This window comes from Dipodomys merriami, unplaced genomic scaffold (assembly GCF_024711535.1).
Source record: "Dipodomys merriami isolate MVZ:Mamm:240054 unplaced genomic scaffold, mDipMer1.0.p SCAF_1, whole genome shotgun sequence".
Lineage (NCBI taxonomy): Eukaryota > Metazoa > Chordata > Mammalia > Rodentia > Heteromyidae > Dipodomys > Dipodomys merriami.
In genome coordinates, this window is record NW_027202270.1 from 68,756,032 (window position 1) to 68,778,597 (window position 22,566).

The window sequence follows — 22,566 nt, forward strand, 5'->3', positions numbered from 1 at the left end:
AGGTAAAAATCTTACTATCTGTGATTTTATTTAACTCAATACAACTATTTCCACAAATTAAAGAAAATGAGCTTGTGCTACATGTTGTAAAACCAATATCGTATTCCATGTTCTATCTGATCCTTTACATTCACAACACTGTTTTCAGGCTTCCACGAGTACAAGAATATTCCTGAAAACAATTTTATCTGCATAAACTTTCCCCCTTCTGTACTATTTATTATATAATAGGGATGCTAAGATCCCTAGCTTAAAACACACGGAGATAGTCTTCATTCTTGATGAATTTGCATGTATGTCTTTCCTCAAACGCTCTCTGGTACTTCCCTCCATGGCCTATAGATGGCTTGATTCAATTCACACTTGACAAAATAGCATTTGTTCTATTTCATTACTTTTTTAACATATTATTTCCTCTTTTTCCTATTTGTACTTAAAAAATAGAGAATAGTATAGCTTCTTAGTAATATCTCCTTTTGCCTTTTTTAAAGTTGTTGGCAAGTGTACTATTTTCACAGTTACATAGCATTAGAATTAACAGACTTCTTTATATCGCTAGCTCGAAAGGTGATAGAGAAATGAATACAAGAAAATTTCTATGCATATGTCTGAGACAAGCAGAAAAGGTCAGATAAGTTGATGTTAGGTGAAATGAACCCCAAGATAAGTATTCAAATGTTTTTGCTTTCATGCAATTGTTTCTAACATATTTACAAGATGTTTTCTTTGTTGCTTTGTATGTCTCTTCCCCACGGTAAAACCCCTGCTTTCACTGTATTTGATATTGGTACAATTTGTGGAGAGGAAGGGAAAAAACAAATTGTTTAAATAGGGATACAGGTGGACCCACTGCAACAATGAGATGTACAAGACATTATGTCGAAAAACGAATCTTACAACTTTGGCTGGGTGGGGGGGAGTAGGGGAGGTGGGGGGAAGGGGAGATGGGAAGGGATGGGAAGGGGAAACAAAGGAGGAGGCAACAATGCTTGATAAGAAATGTACTCATTATCTTGCCCAAGTAATTGTAACCCCTCTATATGGTATTTTCACAATTAAAAAAATGAGGGGGTTATACTGTGATATTTTAATTAAATTTAAAATTTATCAAATTATGGAATTAGAGAGGTTAATATAATGAACTTCATATACCCACTAGCCAGCTAAACAAATGTCAAGCTGTGTCAATTTTAGTTCATCTTTAATACTAGTTACTTTACTATCAACCTCAGATAAGGATGAAACCATTTCCAAACATTTTGTCACTTTACCTTTAACAAATTCCAGAATAAAAGAAAATTTGAAATGTTAAAAAAAATGAAAGAAAATTTCTATGGACTTGTCCTTCCAAAGTATCTCAAGATTTTGGTCATTTCTTTCTGACCGATTTCTATAACTCCAGTGGAAGAACTGTCACTGGGTTTCCTAAGTTCTTTCCTTCTTCTTTCACCTTACACTAGGTTTGAGAAGAGTCAGAAGCAATAAGTACATTATACACTTCAGTTGCATGATGCATAAAGTGTTAGTGAGTCCTTATTTGTTCCTTAACTTCTTTAACTGATTCTCACCTTCCAACTATTATCCATCAACAAGTAAAAATAAATTTTCTACATCTCTTCCCATTAATTTTCTCATCATTCTTCTTCTTTGCCTTTCGAAAGAAGTAGAGTGTAGGAAAATACTACATATGACACATATGTAATAAGGCTAGAACTTCCACATTGGTATGATGCTTCAGAAGTGATCACAAGACCTTTTATAGAATACTGTTATGTCAACTTGTAAAAGAGGACATTCATAAAGATTTCTGATTGATAACACTTTGAGATGTGAGTTTATTCTGGATTTCTGGCATGAAGATACAATAGTAGAATCACAGTAGAATAACTTGAGTTTGAGTTCTTATCTGGGGGTCATTTCGCCTAACATCAACTTATCTGACTGTTTCTGCTTGTCTCAGACATATGCTAGTTATTGCAAGTAAGGGAAACCATGGGACCTATGTTTCTTTGGGCCTGGCTTACTTCACTTAATATAATTTTTTCCAAGTCTTTCCATTTCCTAACAAATAGGGCAATGTCATTCATGGTTTTTCTTTCTTGCTATTGTTTCTAACATTTATAAGATGATTTTTTTGTTGCTTTGGATGTCCCTCCCCCATGGTATAACCCGTTTTTACTATATTTGATGTTGGTATAATTTGGTGAGGGGAAGGGAAAAAACAAATTGTTTAAATAGGGATACAGATGGACCCATTGCAACAATGAGATGTACAAGACGTTATGTCAAAAAAAGAACTTTACAACTTTGGCAGGGGGTGGGGAAGGGGTGGGTGGGTGGGAGTAGAGGGATCAGAGGGCAGGGATGGTAAGGGAAACAAAGGAGGAGGCAACAATGCTTGATAGGAAATGTACTCATTACCTTGTTTATGTAATTGTAACCCCTCTGTACGGTATTTTCACAAAAAAAAAACTTAAAAAAAAAAGAATAATAACTTGAGTTTGATTCAGAATGAGGATTTTGATCCCTAACACTATTCAGCCATTGCACAGTCTTATGGTTAACATAATCACAGCTCTTTAAAAATATAGCTCTTCTGGATAAGGTTTACATCAATCTTCTAGTCCAATTGTGCCTTGTTAAGGCTTCCCTGTTGGTAGTTACTCTGCTTTGAAAGAAGTGTTTAACTCAGAGCTCTGCAAATGTGCAGTACTGTTCTGTTGACTGTAGCATACGTAGGTCAAGTGGAATTTCTGGCACTTCATTATGTTCTCTAACCCTCATTAAACAAACTTCAAAATATATATATTTGCAACAATTCAGAATAAACACTACATACAAGTGTTGACGGTAAATTTTCTGAAGAACTACCAAATGCATCAAGACTAAGGAAAACATTCTAATGATTCTTTCAAACATGAATATATTTAAATTCTAGTTAAACAAACTTCTTATTTAGTCTTCTCAAGCTTTGATGACATGCCATGATTGGCTGTTTATCAAAAACTTTGCAAAAATGCTTAACAAGATATAATCGTGAGAACACACTTACGCATAATTTATAAATTGATGCAGGATGGAATATGTCACGCTACCCAAGAAAGGTTGGTGGCTGGAGATAACCCATATTATGCCCATTTACAGCAAAACCTTAAAAGTATGGACACTGTGAGGTTATAGAATAATCTGATCCTAAATCTTAGTTTAAGCCATTGACTTCCATTTATTCCATTGAAGTAAAAAGTCCTAACAGTAGTAGGAAACTAATTTAGATAGAAAAGACATAATCAAATATTAATTGTTAGTACTGGGATTATAAGTAATAAATATGATTGATTAACTGTCTCTCTGTCTCTGCTATCTGTCCATCAGTCTGTCTCTCTCATTCTCTCCCTCCTCTCTGTATTCCTAAAGGAAGTTTTAGCTGGCACTTAGTTTCTTCTTTATATATAAATATATATTTATATATAAGCATATATATATATACCTACTTTTTCTGGTGAGAAAATGAAAATAATCGAGATTCTAATAGATGCCTCTCAAAAACTTTAAAGACTCAATATTGCATAGCATTAAATAGTATCCTCTTCCATTTATTTTATGACTTTGTCCAGTTAGAATTACTGAGATAAGAACTCCAGAATTTACTTGACACCTGAAACCTCTTTCATGGTGTGTAAGAATCCTGAGGGAAAAAGTATTAACAGACAAAGAATGCTTACCATGTGCCAGGCATTTTAAATGCATTGTCTCATTTAATTCTTATAACCACAAGATATGGTTAAATTTATATTATATAATCCTATTTTGCTTTCCTGAGATGATGAAAGAGTAAAAAATAGAAGGATTAAACTCTATTTCTCTTGCTCTTTTCCTATTTCATTAAAACCCAATATGTTTCCACTAAACCTTTTCTGTAGTAACCAGCGTATGGAGGTGATAGAAGGGACATTCATACATAACGATATTCAGAACTTTAAAATCATCCTTTCCTATGAGAGCAGAACAAGAGAGTAACAAATATGATGACTTCAATTAGAATGTGTTCTTCAGTGCAAGGCTAGCAAATTAGGGACTCTCCACACCATGGTAGATACAACATTATTAAAAAGAATGAAACAACTCTGTATAATGAAATGGAAAGCCATCCGTGAGTTACCAAATAGGAGTGGAACAACATGTACAGTATAATGTAGTTTAACACCACAAGCAACAATGAACATAGGTTTGACTGGTAGACAAATTTCACTTTTTAATGGATATACATCACTTTTGCTTACTTTTTTGTGTAGAAGGAAGTATTATATTTAAAATTTAAATCATGTAATGGATAAGTTGAATAGATTTGTAGAAAAGACATCCCAAAGCATGGACGATAAAGGTAATTAAAGAGATTTTAGTCTCCCAAAGAGCAAAATCACTATTTTAGTCCATTATTCTACAAGTGCAAGAGCACTAGACATTTACAATGAACACTAAACCTCATCACTTGTATTGAACTCTGCCTCTGCTGAAGAAGTTAACAAGTCAAATAACAGTCATTTCAGACTGTCCAAAATTAAGCTCTCAAACTTCTCTTCATTTTTTTCCCATTTGTCCAAGCAGAAACCCAGAGTGGTAGATTGGTATCTACTTTCCTTTCTCACCGTATAATAGCTACTAGCAAATCCAACCTGATCTACCTCTAAATGATCTTCCCTCACTTCTCTCTGGTGGCTTTACTCAAGCCACCATGATTTCCTGCATGGACTATTACGGTCTCCAGCTAATAGATATCTTGGCTTTCAAACTTTCAATCTTATCTTCACTCAGTAGCCAGAGCAATCTTTTGTATTCTTTCAGTTTGTCATCCTTCAGAGGTTCTGCCTTGTGCTTAGAATGGAACCTGGGTCTCCCACTGATGCACAAAGAATTATGTGATATGATGCTAGCATCTATGACCTCAGCAACTAGCACCACACCCCTGGCTATTGGGTGCTAGAGCCCTCTGGGTCAGTGCATTTCCCCTTTTCTTGCTAAAATACTATCTTTGTTGTTCACATGGGTAGCACTTTATCAATTGGAGAAACCTGAATTTCAGAGAGTTTAAATAACTTATTCTTGATCACTGGTGAGGCTGGACCAGCTTTTCCTCCCCCTTCTCTTCCTCCTTCTCTCCTCCCTATCTTTCTCTTTTTCCTTTTCTTCTGTTTCCTTGTCTTCTTGACTATACTTCAGTTTGAACTGAGGGCCCTGCACTTGCTAAGCAGGAACTTCACCACTTGAGCCACACATCCAGGCCAGTTTGCTTTGTTTTTCAGGACGTCTTGCTTTTGTTTGAGGCCAATCTTTGTTTATGATTCTCCTACTTTTGCCTTGTACATAGAGTTACAGGTATGCATCCCATATCTGGCTTATTTATTGTTATCTAGTCTTGATAAATAAATATTTTGTATGGGCTTGCCTCAAATAATAATCCTCAGTTTCTGGTGGGACTGGTTTTGTAACAGAACCATTTCTTGTTTCTTACATGATACTACTCAGCAAAGCCAAGGTAGTGCATTTCAGAACTCTGACAATGCTTCTGCCTATCAGATATTGGAAAAGCCAGGAAAAAAAATTTATTTAGAAATTTCTTTTGTAGGTAGTTCTTCCTATCACTAGCACATTTTTTAGCATCTGTTAGAAGACTTAGATCAGCTGTATGGGAAAATATGAAATGAATGCATTGGGAAATACTTGTTTTAGAGTACTAAAATCAAATTTGCTCATTTCAGAAATTACCATAATACAACACCCAGAAATCCTTACAACTTACTTATTTAGATGTCCAAACAGTACTTTCATGGTGTCACGATTTGGTAGAGGAAGTTTTTGTACCAGAGACTTTAGAGCTTCAATTCTTGCATTGTTGTCTTGCTTTTCTGGGGAAAAAAAAATCAACAGCTAATTAAAAGAAAAATTAAAGCAAAATAGAATGAGATTCTTTTAAGTAGTTGAGAGAATATTCTTATAAGAACTTTGACTAAGCTTTAGCTATTCAAAGTACTAATCAAAAGCCAAAGAGAGTATATATTTTTTGCTTATTTGTTATAGAGTTTCTTTATTTTTACCTCATGATGATATGAAAGCAGCAATAGTGCTACTTAGAAAAAAATGTTACTTAGATAAAAATCTCTCTGCTAAGATCAGGTATTGAACTGCTTATGTATGATGGGGTGAATAAGGACTTCCATGATATCTATGTCCTAGTCCTGGGAACCTGTGACTTTGGTATGTCACAGCAAAAGAGACTTTATAAATGGGATAAAATAAAGAATTGAAAAAGGGAGACTTTTCTGGGTCATGGTAGTGGGCCCAGTGTGATTATGAAAGTCCCGATGAAAAGGAAGCATGAGAATGAGTCAGAAAGTAGGAGAGGTAGCTGCATGCCAGTGGCTCACTTCTGTAATCCTAGCTACTCAAGAAGATGAGATCTGAGGATTGAGGTTCGAAGCTAGCCTACGCAGAAAAATCTGTGAGACTTTATCTCCAATAAACTACACAGAAAAGGCTGGAAGTGGTCCTGTGGCTCAAGTAATAGAGAATTACCCATGAGCAGAAAAGCTCAGGGACAGTGCCCAAACCCTGAGTTCAAACTCCAGGACCAGCAAAAAAAAAAAGGGGTGGGGGTGGGGGAAGAGAGAGAGGGAGAGGGAGAAGAGAGAGAGAGAAAAAAACAGCCTCTGGAATATGCACAGGCCTGTTAACAGCTCTAGTTTTACCCAGAAAAACAGATTGCATATTTCTAAACTCCAATACTGTAAGATAACAAGTTCCTATTCTCTTAAGCCACAAACTTGGTAGGAAATTAATAAACAAAGACATAGAGTATGATTTGATTACAATTATTCTTTTGGTTTGATTTTTTGACAAGTTTTTTGGAACAAAGATTGTTTTTATTATTGCTGTTAATAATACCCTAGGATATTCATCACCAGAGTTTTAAATAGGCCTGTACCATCAAAAAGTGTAAATATTTATTGTACTTAAACACTTTATATACATTGAATTAAAGTGTTTTTCCTTTCTGTATTTTATCTTCAACTTCTAGCATAGAGTGCTTCATGATTTAAAAGAGGTCATTGCTGGAAAAGATGATTTATAGGAAAATAATATAAGTTGAAATCCACTGAATTTCCATTCCTTTTCCTATCAAATGATAATCCACTGAGATAACATACACAGTGAAAAAGATCTATTTCCTACACTTACGAGCAGCTGTTATAACCATGTGACGAAGTCAATGTGTTGTTAGAGAAGGCTGTGTATAGAGTGGATTTAGCTTTGGAATCCTTTTGTCTTTTCCCCTTTCTGCTTCTTTAGAAGGAAGATTGAATGGCTGTACAGTGAGATGTCCTTGAAAATTGAGGCTATAAAGTATGTAACACACTCCTGGAAGGAGTATCTGTATCTGGAGAGCAATGAGACCTGGGCTTCTTTGACATGAATAAATAAGTTGGTGTGTACCAAAGCTTTTGTGGATAGGTCTCTGATACTAAGGCCAAATAGTCCCTAATAAGAAATACGGCCAAAAGCCCACTTCATAATCTCCCGTTAACAGATATATAAACTTTATATAATGGAGTAAGAAAGAGTTAGTTTAGAAACTGGCCATTTTCTTAATATAATGTTGAAAAAAACCCAACTCCAACCCTTTTTTTAAAAAAAAACAAGGAATTATAGGAAGATATCCTGCCAAAGATGGTATTTGGCCAAAGTGGAATGAGGGCAGTCTTCCTAGTAGAACTCTGCTTGGAAGCTTTTCTTTTTCCTCCCCAAACCACAAAGGTCTATAAATAATGCCTCCCACAGTCAAAGCCTTCAGAATTGCAGTTATTCTTAGAAGAATTCCAACATAATATGGCTTGGACAAAGCAAATGAGAGAAACAAAGGGAAAGAGGAAGTGAAGAAGGCTATAACACCATAGCTTAGAACACATGTAATCTTTTCTGTGGAAGAAAAGGAATAATAATAATTATAATAATAATAATAAAAGCAACAGGGAAAACCCTTTTACTTTACAATATTTACCATATTTTCATATGGTGCTATGGTGCTTCATAGGAATATATAATGTATCATAAAGTCAATATACTAAAATTGATACAGTATGCTGAGATTGGAGATATTGGATATTTCTTATATCATACCACGCAAAAAGGACCTACAACACATGTATTCACATTCACACACATATTCACAGACACCTATTCAAGAGGTGAATACAGTTTTCATAGTGTGTCATGTTTCTAGTAGTGTATTTTACTTGGAGATCTGGTAAATCATTTAGGTTAAGCAATAAAGATGAGGCTGACAAGGGAAAGAGAAATGAAATGGGGAAAAGAGAGGAGATCTTTTTTATTTCACTGAAATTTCTGACCATGGTAATAATCAAGTCATTGTGAAAAATCTCAAAAAAAAAAAACAAAAAAAAGGACCAGTTGACAATGAGTGAAGCCTACTGAATCAGCAGCCTTAAATCAATCTTGATAGGCAATAAGTAGTCAGGGATCTTAATGGCTGCACCCAGAAAATCTAGTTTTAGGGAACAGTCAGGGTGATTCAGTCACGGTGATTTGGAAAAAGGGTAAGCATTTCTTAATTGGAATGCTTGAATTTCAAGGTCATAGTTAGGGTAATTATATGCAAACTAAACACTATCACCTCTCTTAAGCCACTAGGTAAAAAGAATGATAAGATTACCGAACCAGTGTTAGTTCTCTTTCTGAGGTATTCAATTGTACTTAGAATATTTTACTTCTACAACATTTCATATATTATTGTATGAATGCTTGTCAATTGCTCATGAACAGAGAATTTTTCTATGAAGCAAAGTGTCTTTTTGGGTGTGTTAAGAAAAGATTAAATGAATGAAAGAAGAATTGCTGAACCAATGAAAGTTGAGAGCATGGATTAGAATAGATAGACCTTCATTTGAATTTAGTAATAATTTTTATTAGCTATGTGATCTTGAACCCATTTCTTAATCTCTTTAAATAACATCTAAAGGATAGTTTTATATCATAAACAAGATAGTATGAACTGTACTTTGCACAATGACTAGTAAAACTAAGTACTCTATAAATGCTCACTGTCCCCCAACACTTTTATTGCAGCTCATTCTGGGTCTAGTTCACCTTTTATTTCTAGCACTTAGCATATTATCTGGTTGCAGTGAGCATTCAAAATGTAGCTACTAATTGTTGAGCCAAGTGAGTGTCAGTTAGTGAAGGTATAATTGCCATGGTAGCTCATTACACAGTACCTAACTATTCTGTGAGCAGATGATCTGATTGGTGAGCAGTTATGTGTAAGAACTTTCATAAAGTATGATGTGGTTGCAAAATCTTCCTATAAGAAGCATTCGCCATGAGGAATAGTTCACGAAAATATTTTTCTTTCTTGTCCTACTTCCACACATATTTGAGGCATCAGACAACTGGATAACTAAACATGCACATTTGTGTCTAAGTTATGCTGAAGTTTAAGAGAGCTTTACAATGGCTCACAGAAGACTAAAATAGTATTAAGGAAGAACGATTTATTTTTCTTACAACATCATCAGATGAAAATCTTTGAAAAGGTTGTAGAAAAGCAGTGTGATCGCGATCAAATCAATACCACACCTACTCTTCCATAGCTTGTAAAATCAGGAAATAACACAAATGCTTCTAAGTGGGGGTAACATCAAAAATACAATTGGATACATTAAAATTGAAATGACACCTTTTCAGATCTGGTTTATTGATGTGTCATATTAGGAATTGGAACCAGCATACATAATACAGGAGTGGTTAATGAGCTAATATTCATACACTGCTTACTAAAGATGTGTCAACTATCTTCAATTGATTCAGTGAGCATCTGAAAGACAGCATTTTCTATTAATATTTCTCCTTTAGCATATGGTTTCTCATTATTGTGAAGCACTGGAAATTTGAGAAGACTTTGAGGTAACTGGGTTTTTTTTTCCTTTTTTGTTACATTAGCATAGGAGTGTGGGTAAAGGAACTTTTTCTATATGCAGAATTAAAGGAACCCCTTAGGTAAACTCTATACTAAAAAACACAATAGTTTATGAAATAATATAATTCATTTGTCTTTTCATTTTCTTCATTCTTATTCTCAATCTACTGTGGTTTATTTTTATGATTATGCTATGATCTTTAACACATTCATTTTTATTTCCAATTTATACCCAAATAGTGTTTCCATTCTTTTAACTGTGCACCAACAACCACACACAAGAATTTCTGTAGTGGTTTATCTCACCATTCCAAAGCAGTGATTCTAAACTATTTCCTGCTCACCCCTCACCTACCTGACCCTATCTTCTCCAATGACATCAAATCATTGTTGTAAATCAGCTTCTTCACAATTCCATGCTACTTAGTGAAGTCACATCTCCCACATGTGAAATAGCCCTTAATGTTATGATAAGAATGTGGCTTTACAGTCCCCTCCCACCGTTAACCGTTCTGAGAGCACATTTTTCAAAATATGGTTTTGGATAGTTCCATTTGCATTTATGGGCATGAAATGTTGCTATTACACAATGACATTTACAGCTCAATGCTTTTTTTTTTTTTTTAGAAACAAGATAAGATAAAGTTATACAATGGTGGAAACAGTTCTCTATGACAAAGAACCTTGGACTTGGTAGCCTCTAGACACATTTCCAGCCTTATCATTTATGTCTTTATTTTCCTTAAGTTATTTATATCCACATTTTATTCATATTTCAAAACAGATCCTGCTGCTGTAGAGGTTTACCCAGAGAAAGACATGACAAGGTTCTCTCAGTGACAGATGTCTAGGGATATCTATTCATACCATTTCTCTACAATTCTTAAAGGACAAATGCGTCCCTTTGTATTAAGGAGGTCATTAGTACCACAGCTGTTCTGCTTTTAAAAATGATTCTGGAATGTTTAATGCTTCCTGTATGAAAATCATGGTAATCACTATATGTCAGAGCTATATTTGGTAGAAAACAGTTATTATTCATATTTTGTATCATGATCATTTCAGAATTTAGTTAGTGACTGTTCTTGCTTATAGGAATGTATGTCTTAAGAGAATATTTGATATGATGCGTTGCAGCATAACATCACTGGACGTAAATCTTTGAGAACATGTTTTTAAATGGAAAAACTTGGCTAGGGACTGGTGGCTCAGACCTGTAATCATAGCTACCCAGGAGGCTGAGATCTGAGTTTGATGGCTTTAAGTGAGCCTGGCATGAAAAGTCTATGAGGAAGATGATGTTAAGCAAAATAAACTCCAAGATAAGGACACCAGTGGTTTTTTTCTGCCTTGTTATTGTTTCTAACGTATTTATATGGTATCATGAGATTTTTTTTGTTGCTTTGTATGTCCCTCTCCCATGGTATAATCTCTGTTTTCACTGTATTTGATGTTGGTATAATTTGGGGAAAGGAAGGGAAAAAACAATGAGATGTACAAGACACTATGTCGAAAATGAACTTTACAATTTAGGTGGGGGGGTGGTAAGAGGGGGTGTAGTTGAGGAGGTGGAAGGGACCTGATGGTAGGGGAAAAACAAAGGAGAGGCAACAATGCTTGATAAGAAATGTACTCATTACCTTGCTCATGTAACTGTAACCCCTCTGTACAGTATTTTCACAATAAAAAACATTAAAAAAAAAAAGTCCATGAGGTTCTTATCTACAATTAACTACCAAAAAGACAGAAGTGGACATGTGGTTCAAGTGGTAATGCACAAGACTTGGGGAAAAAAGCAAGTAAGAGTATGAGGCCTAATGTTCAAGAGCGAGTGCCAACACATTAAAACAAACAAAATAAAACAACAATAGCAACGAAAACTTTAGTTGGGGCTTGAGAAATCATCCAAGGTATAACAGCAGTTATTTAATTCTTTAAATAAGTTAAATTTACTTTGGGAAGAACTCTAGGGGCAAATGCAAACCTCATAAATGGCATATATATATATATATATATATTTATATAATGCTATAAATAAAAGAAATGGTATATCATTGGGGAGTCTGACAGAACTGGGTTAGAATGTTCCTCTACTGTATGATTGTGGGTATGTGGATGCTTCAAAACTTTGCTTAAAAATATAAAAAATATACATCTCAAAGGATTTTTGTAGAATTGTTTCAATACACACAATACACACACTTACTGTTCACTATGTTCACTTATGTTCACTAAACATAAGTTCCCCACACTTTAAAATATTTCTATTTAATTGTTCTCTTTCTTGACCTGGACATATGATTGCACATAGTACAGAATTGTTTCTAACGTAATAGGAATTCATAAGTTTTACTCATTAGTACTATTTCCTTAAAACAGAAAGGAGCTACAGGATATGATATATTTTGTAAATACAAAGAATGCTGTTAGTTATAAAAATATATTCTGTTAAGGCATATAAGTAAGCTGGGCGCCGGTGGCTCACACCTGTAATCCTAGCTACTCAGGAGGCTGAGATCTGAGGATCGCAGTTCAAAGCCAGCCTGGGCAAGAAAGTCCATGAAACTCTTATCTCCAATAAACCACTAGAAAACCGGAAGTGGCACTGTAGCTCAAGTCATAGAGCACTAGCCTTGAGCTGAAGAGCTAAGGGACAGTGCTCAGGCCCAGAGTTCAAGCCCCACGACTGACAAAACAAAACAAAAAAATATATTTAAGTAATCTCAGTTTATGATGAACAAAGTCTCATCACATCATAACCAAGGACCATCATGGCCTTGAGGGTAATCTGGAGTTGGAAGTTTTTAAGTTTTGAGATTCTGTATCCTATAGTACTCCCCAAGACCAGAAATGAAAAGGAAAACCTAGTCCAGCACTGATAATCATAGATACTCAAAAGGCTGAGATCTGAGGATCATGGTTTGAAGCCAGCTGAGCAGAAATCTCTAAGAGATTCTTACTTCAAATTAACCAGCAAAAAGCCAGAAGTGGAGCTGTAGCTCAAGTATAGAGTGCCAGCTTTGAGTGAAAGTGCTGAAGGGCAGCAACTAGGCCCTTAGTTCAAGCCCCAATACTGCTCCCTCCAAAAGATAAAAAGGAAAACAGTTCTTAATGTTGGTAGGTACTCAAACATTTGGCTTTAGGCATTGACAATCGCTATTAATAGTAGTGGTGGCAGTTTTGAAAAGTATTCAAATTTTACACACTAACTTCTTAAAAAGGGGCATTACTTCCGTGCAATCAGTTTGAGGATGATTACATTTCCTGAAATTCACCAGCCTAAAATTGGCTTTTAATTCAAGCTTGCACTCCTCAGTTTTGCAATGCTGCCCCTCTGTCTGAATTTAAGAGCAAGGCAATGTCTGACACTCTTTCAGCACTGTTCACAGGAAAACCATAACCTTACTCTTCACCCTAGAGCTTCTTTTCCCTCAAAGTAATTTTGGAGGTGTCATGGTGGCCAGCCATATTTCTACAACTTAAAAATGAAACTAATTCATTCTTATGTGATAGTCTGTACTGAGAAAATAAAAGTAACTAGTTTTTTTTCTTTGAAATTCACATCTGTGAACATTTTCTTTTAGCTAAATTTATTCTGGTTTCATCAACTTAAAGAAGGACCCAATTCTTACCATTTTGAACCATTTGACACCTTTCTCATTGTAAACCAGTAATTCAATTCAAATAATCAAGTAGCTACTTACATTAAGCATTATCTTTGTACATTTTCATGAGAGTCTAAACACTATGAATAATTTATAGGACTTGAAGTTGTTCATACCAAATGTCTAATGCTCTATCTCTTTCCATTGAAGGGAAAATTAAATGTATAAGGAATTTAAAAAATTCCTTTAAAGCAACTAGGATCTATCTCACAATTAGAAAAGATAAATTTAGATATACTTTTTCTTGTCTTTGAGGTTAAAAGGTTATTTATTTATTTATTTTTATAGAGAAAGCATATTGAACTTTATCCATGACCAGTTATTTTAAACAAAAGGTCTCTGAAGAGGAGATAAAGATTAGTAGTATACTCACCAGATTATTTTACTTGGCTCCACCTTGATTTGAGAAACCTGGATTAAAAAATCTTATACATCTTTTCACCTGAATTATAAAATAATTTTATGAATCAGCATTTTCCCCCTAAAATTGTAAGACTATTGTAGAAGAAGAAAAACAGGCAACATGTGGTAACTTTAGTCAGCATTTCTGAACAGGGGATGATAAACACCTCTGCCTGGCTCTGGCATTTATCAGGACTGAGATATTATTACCACATAGAGTCACAGCATGGTTACTGTTATCATCAGAAAAAAAGAGCCAGCTAATCTTAATGGTTTGTAAAGCCGTTACCTGCACTAGTCTGACATTTATCATGATCATTTTACCACATGGGTCCTACACAGCAAAGGTCTTTTATCTGGAAGGGACATCACTATGAATTATTATTTGCAGCTAGGTAGAAAATTGTATGTTGTAGATACCTTTTCTCATTATAAATCACATAGTCACATTCCACCATTTCCCCAGAAAGCTGCTGAGCCTAGGTGTTTTTTTGCCATAACTTCTCTCTCTCTCTCTCTCTCTCTCTCTCTCTCTCTCTCTCTCTCTCTCTCTCTCTCTCTCTCTCTCTCTCTCTCTCCCTCTCTCTTGTTTGTAGAACAAATTAGCCACTTTTCATCAGCATCTTTAATGTAATCTTTGAAAATCCTCAAGTATGACATCTATCTATCTATCTATCTATCTATCTATCTATCTATCTGTCTATCTATCTATCTATCTATCTATCTATCTCACATATTTTCTTTTTAACTAGTGGACTTCCTTCTACATTTTGTAAAAGGACTACATAGTACTTTAGGAACTAATGCTGACAAACTATCTCTTTTCTCCATTTTGTAAGGATTCCTTTTTCTTTTTAAAAAATATTATGTTTAAATAGTTGTAGAAAGGAGTTGCTGTTTAACCAGCACCACTTACGAATACAATCACAACTTGATCAATGTCATCCTTTCAGCATTCTCGCCCATCCCTCCCCTGTCCACTCCTCCCTCACTCTTCCTATGACCTGCTAGCCAGACCTCCCTCTGTTCTTGACCTTGTCAATTGAATACTTACCAGTAGATCAAACAAAATTTCTTACACTTGATTTGAAATACTCAAAACACTTATGACATTTCTTGCCTGAAATCTTTTAGCTTGGAAATATTTTCATGTAAGGAGTGAAAGAATCTTTCAGATTCTGGTTTGGTAAGTTAGAAATGTAATAGAAGATCCCTCCAACAACTTTGTTCAGAGATTCTATTCCTATCAATGTCCTAATGGCTTTTATTAGTACATATAGTATGGAAGAAATAAGGCTATTGGAAGGTTTGATGCTTTATAACCTTGGGACCAACTTAGTAAAGTAAAATGCATTAATTTAACAATGGAAAAATTTAATGAAAGCCCTAGTAGTTTACCATGGGAAAAGAATGAACAAATCCTCTCTTTTAAAGATTGAGACAACTAATCTTCTGAAAGAGATATTTATATATTTTCTACTTTCTCCAGTGTTCCATTAGGAATAAACAAGCTTGAGATTCTGTACTTTTATAATGAAGAGGGAGGAGAATTCTTTGCCATTTTTGCATTTAGAAAGAAATGTGCAAGAAAAATGTGTCAATTTAAGCAAATCAAGATTGTTTCAAATGGATCACAAACAGGACTTTGTGGGATATTTTATACTAGCATGTGAAGCAAGCAGTAAATTTGAAAGGAGGATTTTCTCAATGGTCTAGTTCTGATGTGTTTTCCCATTTCTTTGTGTGCTTAAAAGAGGTTTGGATGTGGTGTTTAATATTGCTTTGACTCTTTTGCAAATGAGTTCTGGAGAAATATTCGCACATGAAGGAAAGCTGATGTGCTGTGTTGCTGACAGCAGCTGGGGGACATGAATGAAGAAACCAGAGTCTGGATTTTGCAAAAATAAACACCTATCATCCATTGCCCCCCCCAAATCTATCATGTGAAACGTTTATGGGTATCAACATTAGGCCTCTTTCCCTTTGAAGAAGGATAATATTTTTCTCAAACAACTCTGTCCTTTAAGCAGAAAGGGGGAGGGGGAAAGCCACTTTAACTTAAGTGCGTATTTTATATTAATGCACATTACTTTACACACCTTGTTACAGTTAATTTCACATTAATTTTTATGTTAGTACAAATTTCTTCCTAAGGAACTAGTTTCTACTTCAGAGACTCATTGTGAGATATGTGTGCACAAATCTGGAGTGGAATGCACCTGTGTGTGTTAACTACTGAAATGGAGTTGTACAGAAATCAATTCTGTCTTCCAAAAATTCATGGAGAAAGAAAGGGTGGGAGGGGGCAGTCACCATATTCAATGTACATCTGTGAAAATGGAGCTAGCAAAATTGAGGGGCTGGGTAAGATGAGAGAGAATGAAAGAGATTACATTGATCATAAGCTGACATGTTGAACTGGAACCCCTCTGTACAACTAAAGATAAAAAAAATAGAAAAATATGTAATTTCATTGTAAACAGTGGCCTAATAGCACAACATACTGTTTCACCAAATAAATAAAGAGTTATACTGATTTTAAACATACGAACCATCAGACAATAAGCAAGCCATTGTATTCTTTTATTTTGTATTATTTTTTAATTTCAGGATGACTCTTTTGTTTCAGTTTAACATCAGCTGGCCATATTGCCCCCCCCCCAAGTTGTAACCTGGGAGCATTTAAAATAATTAGTGAGGGGGCTTTGCTGCTTGGATTTTTCCCTTTTTCTGGGGGACTGGGTGAATTGTTGAGTGCTAATGAAAGCCGGAGACTTGTAGCAGTGGATGGAGCCAGGCACCACTTGGGCAGACGCTCTGAGCTTCCCACTGTGCGGCAGTGCGAAGCTGCCTGCTGTGATGTTTACCATAGTTTTAATGTCTGTGAAAAAAACTCCTGATGCAACTGAATTATGTTATGCCCTTTTGTTTATATAACCCTACCCTCCTGCTCACCCCAGTCCCCAATTTAGCAGATTCCGGTTGCCCCTGCCTGTGATAGCAAGCCTCTTCTCAACTTTGTGGCCATCTTACCACTTCAGTTCTTACCATGAGAGCCCAGCTGCTTTGCAACCTGGTTTGTAAAACCTATCCAGAAGTTTCAGGAATATTATACACACACTTTCAATCTCTCTCTCTCTCTCTCTCTCTCTCTCTTTCACACACACACACACACACACACACACACACACACACACAAACACACACACATACTCCTTTAGTTATACCACCTATTACAGACATCCTCCACCACCTACTGCATTTGAATTTCATTGCAGTAATATTCAAATCGAAAATTTAATCATCCGGCATTGACAAAAGTAGCTTAAAATGCAAATGTGTTTGATGAAATGTCCTGTGTCTTTAAAGAAACCTATTAAAGATCTCAAAGTCACTGCAAACTAAATAATGTGCTGTAAGATACAAACAACCAATCTTGTCCTTTTCTTAAAAATGGTTAGCTCAAAGAAAATGACCATTCCATTACATTGTGAATGGATGAATTCACCAAGTGTATGATGCACAGTGAAGTTTTTAATGAATATTCATACAACTTTTTCTGTCCATTACTAAGACTTACGACAAGGAGAATGCAACACATTCTCATTTAGATAGTGGGATAAAGTGGAATTAATAGCAAAAACAGCACTTGAGAAAGTTTAACTTTAATGTATCAAACTCCAGGTGCCAGAGTTTGAGGAAAATAACCAATAATGGCCATTTTTTACATATTTGATGGGACTGATTATGCAATGTGCAACTCTAAATGGCTTATAGCACATTGTAGCATGGTTCCATCCCATTGGCTACAGTAGGGTGCAGGCAGATGGATGACAGTGACAGGGAGAGAAGTGCTTTTGCTTAGCCGTGCGTTAAGATGCCATCCAGAAGCTCTGTGCACTGCAGACACTTCATTAGGATGCCAGGATAATGGTAAACTACCACTCAGAGTGACACCCCATTTCCTGCTTACTGAGCGCTCCAACCTCGGCAGATGTCAACAATCTCACAGTGCTACAGAGCAGACCTAACTTTCCAGCCACTTTGACTCCAATTTTTTCCTCCTAACAGTGCCATACATTATGTGCAATATGTAATGGCAAACACCTCAGCGACTACAAAATCTGCCCAGTTCATTAAGACCGGAGTACTTCATTGTTTGTTTTCCCCCCCTCTCTTTCTCTTTCATAGATAAGGAGCAGGGAGTTGGTTAAGAGCATATGTCCATCCACTAGCCTCACCTCAAAATTTCTTGCTGTAATCCCAGGTGCTGGTCAGTTCAAAGTGTTAATTATGTGATGATCTCTGCTTAATACCAGTTAAACTTTGATCACGGGAGAAGGGACTCTTTCTTTTAATTAATGTCCATGCCAAAGGTAAGAGCTTTTGGAATTCTTTTGTTAAAGATTTCAGACTCTGTTTCCATATAGTTCTTAGTTGTCTGCCAAGAAAAGGCAGACTAGAGCATCTGGATGGTATTTCCTCTGAAAATGTCTAACTAGAGGCCATTCACACACCTCCTTACTGGCAAGTCAAGCCAAGAGAAACTTTTCTTTCTGTGATGTAAAATCCCAAGTTCTTTTTTTTATTTTATAAAGAACCAAGGTGTGGTTTTAGGTACTGAAAATTACATTTTCTAAACAGAAAAATAATATTCTGAAATCTATTGCTATGATTAAAAATGATTATACTTTGCGATCCTACTCATCTTAGAAGCACAAAGGGCTTTCTCAATGGCAGGTCTAAAATTAAATATACTTCTTACAAGGTTGTTATCATTTATATGTAAAGACACAAATATGAAGAAGAAGACATAGGCAGAGGGTCAAACCTGGAGAAGAAAATGACTGTCAACTTTCAGTGTTATGCTGTCTTCATGAAAATCTCAACTTTGGGTTTAAAATGGCAACTGGTTGGCCATACCTAATTGCCTTGTGGAACTTGTAACTAAATGTACTTGGAGACAAATAAAATAAACAGGTTCTTCCTATGAGTTGAACAAGGATTGTCAATTAATTCAGGGACAGAAGTTTAAGAACAATTCATTAGAAGGCATGTTACATTTAACTGGACAATGTCAGGGGTAGTACCGTCTATGCTACTGAACTATTGAACAAGAGACTCTGAGTTTCTGAAAGCAGATAGAATCATTCTTATCTGGCTTTAGAATCAAAGTCATGAGGTGTATTCTAATAAAAAATGGGCATTGCTCTCTTTCCCACAGTTAATGTTGTTTAATGTTGGGCAAATGCCTTTCATCATCTTCTACTCACCCATTTTCTACACACTTGTCACTCTAGAGCAAGATTATTCTCCTACTTAGGATAATTCAGATCAATGTTATTTTAAAGAAGTGAATCTAATGTCTGTGCTCATTGTTGGAGGAAGACAGAGAAGAAGCCCTGATCAAAGCTCATATCAGTACAGGAATTTCTCCATACCTAAAATAGCGGGGAAATGGGGTGGGAATCTCACAAAATTTGGTTAGGATTAAATTTGTGGAATTCTACCATTTCATGCATTTCATCTTTTAGAGTATCAGAAAGTAAAGGAATAAGGTTCAGATTAAGGTTCAATGTCAGCACGAAAGTGCCATTTTAGAATAAATATAATAGATAAGACTAACAGAAGAGTTGTGACTATTCGTTTGTCACCTAGGTATAGCTCTAAGAGAAAGCTTAGGCTGGAGTTGAAGCAGAATTTTTCATTCAAAAATATACATAGAATGATGGATGCATTATTTGGAGATGTGTAGAACAGAATTTCCAAAATGTATTAGTTAGATGAGAAGATAGAGCTCAGAAGAAGTTCCCAAGTTTCATAGTGACCATGAGTCCATTAGGCAATTATTTAGTACCTTTAATATGTAATCTATCAATCTATGTATATAATCTATCTTACTATATATCTTACTATATATATTATATATTATAATCTATCTTAATTAACAGATCAATATTGGTAAGAGGAGAATAAAGCATAAAGCTACTAGGACAAGGTGAGGAAGAAAAAAGTGTCAATATTGAAAATGACAGCTAGGTTCTGAGAAAGTAGCAGAGTAGATATGTTAGTTTGTCTTTGTCTTTGTTTTTATTTTTGGTGCCAATACTAGGGCTTGAACACAGGCCCTAAGTGTTGTACTTGAACTTTTTTTGCTCAAGGCTAAACACTCTGTCATTTGAGCCATAGTTCTACTTCTGGTCTCTAAGTGGTTAATTTGAGGTAAGAGACTCATGGACTTCCCTGCTAGCTTTGAACCATAATCCTCAGATCTCAGCCTCTTGAATGGCTATGATTACAGACCTGAGCCACTGCAGCCTCGCTATTTTGGTGAAACTTTTGAATGACAAGAGCAAAGCACTATTCTGTTTATATTCAGATAAAAATAAAACTAAGCATTTTAGGCTCTCTTAAGATTTTTCTCATTAAATCTCAACAGAAAGTAAAATAGTATCTAGTGAGATTATAGGGAAAATCTTGTGACCACTGAATTGTGTACATGCTCAAAATTGTCATTTGTTTGCTAAGTCAGCAGCAGAATATTCTCATCTATGCAAAGATTTGTAACATCACATCTTTCTTCAGAATTTTACTTGATGGCTTGTGTAAGTCTCCAGATGATGGATGAAAATTTATAACTCAAGAACAGAGACGTTACAAACTAGCTAAGGATCTTCTGTACTTAGTTTGTGTGCAACCCCAGAAAGCCCCATTAGGTTATTTCTCTTTGGCATCCGTTTTGCTCATGATACCTCTCTTCACAGATCAGGTAAAAAGTCAGTGGGCATGGAGTAATTGTTTGAGACAATAATTAATGCTGTTCATCCTGGGGGGTGTTAGCAAATACCATCAGTAGATATTACTTCTCTCTCCCTTTGGTGGCATTGGGAGTTTAACTTAGGGCATTGTGCATTGCAGGCAGATACTACATTTCTATCCCTTCTTTCTTCAGGTTATTTTTCAGATACTTTTTTTTTTTTAATCAAGGACCATCTTCACATCAAGATCTTTTCAATTTCTGCCATTGAGCATGGGCATGAATCACTGTATTTGTCCCCTCTTCTCTTAAAAATTAAAGTTATAGAGAGTACCAAAATGTTTCCATCTGTTGTTGAGAATCCTTGGGGCAGCAGGGTTTGGGGGCAGGGGCCACTTAGTTTTTATATGCAAGGCTTCTTTCTAACACATGAGCCACAGATCCACTTCCAAATATGTAGTGGTCTTTCTGAAGATAAGAGTCTCATAGACTTGAAACCATGATCTTCACATCTCAGCCTACTGAGTAGGATTATAGGCATGAGCCTTCAGGACCTGGCTAGTATTTTTTTTTTTTTTTCGGTCATGGGGCTTGAACTCTGGGCCTGGGCGCTGTCCCTCAGCTCTTCAGCTCAAGGCGAGTGCTCTACCACTTGAGCTACAGCGCCACTTCCGGTTTTCTGGTGGTTTATTAGAGATAGGAGTCTCACGGTTTCTCCTGCCCGTGCTGGCTTTGAACCGAGATCCTCAGATCTCAACCTCTTGAGTAGCTAGGATTACAGGCGTGAGCCACCAGCGCCCGGCTCTGGCTAGTATTTTTTTAATCTATAATAACTGTATTAAAAAAACAGAATGGGAAAGCAATTAAAATGATAAATATTGAAAAATGAAGGAATTGTAGGCATTATATATGAAATTTCCTATAGTACATGAATTAATCAATTTTGGCAGTACTGGAGTTTGAACTCAGGACTACTTTCTTGGTAGGTAGGTACTTTATCACTTGAGTTATACCTCCAACCCGATTTTATGTTGGTTATTTTTGAGATGGATCTCCAAAAGTTTCCTGCTGCTAAGTCTGGTCTTGAAATGATATTGTCCCTTTCTAAGCCTCCCAAGTATCTAAGATTCAATGTGTGAGCCACTTGGGCCCAGTGTATGTATGCATGTATGCACACATGTATGTATGTATGCACATATGTATGTATATTCATACACATGTGTTTATACATATAAATATGTACATATATACATAGTGCTAAATTAAGAAAACTAGAGGAAAAAGCATATCAACATATTTGGAGGAAGCACATCAAAAGAACATATCCGTAAAAGGTGATATAAAACTTAGAATAATTTTCATTTTCTCTTTATTTTTTATAAATTTAAAGTTCAATAAATATTTGTTGTTCTTAACCTGTAAAAAACATTTTAAAGTAAGCTTGCACAATGCTTGGCTACCATAAAATTATAGCTTTGTTAAACAATTTTAAAAAATGGTAGGAAATGTACCAAAATATTAACTGTATTAGCTTACCTTTGAATAATAAGATAGGAATCTTTTAATTTTCCATATTTTTTATAACAATCATGTGCTATTTTGGTGGCAAAAGTAATTCTGTGTTTGTAAAATGAGATCCTTTAAGTTTAATCTATGCCACAGAAAAGACTGTGATTTCTAAGAATGTCATGTTCCTTTTCTCTAGGTATTACTGTTCATTTTGAATTTAATGACTGCATTACAGAATCAAGAAG

General features: G+C 35.5%; 1 protein-coding gene across 1 annotated transcript in view; it reads right to left on the bottom strand.

Moving 5' to 3' along the window:
* Positions 1-22,566, bottom strand: part of Arhgap15 (Rho GTPase activating protein 15) — a 644,233-nt gene that overhangs the window by 56,020 nt on the left and 565,647 nt on the right. The window contains exon 13 of the mRNA XM_070023631.1: positions 5,798-5,903. Coding sequence (XP_069879732.1) covers positions 5,798-5,903 — 106 coding nt within the window. The remainder of the gene's footprint in view (positions 1-5,797; positions 5,904-22,566) is intronic.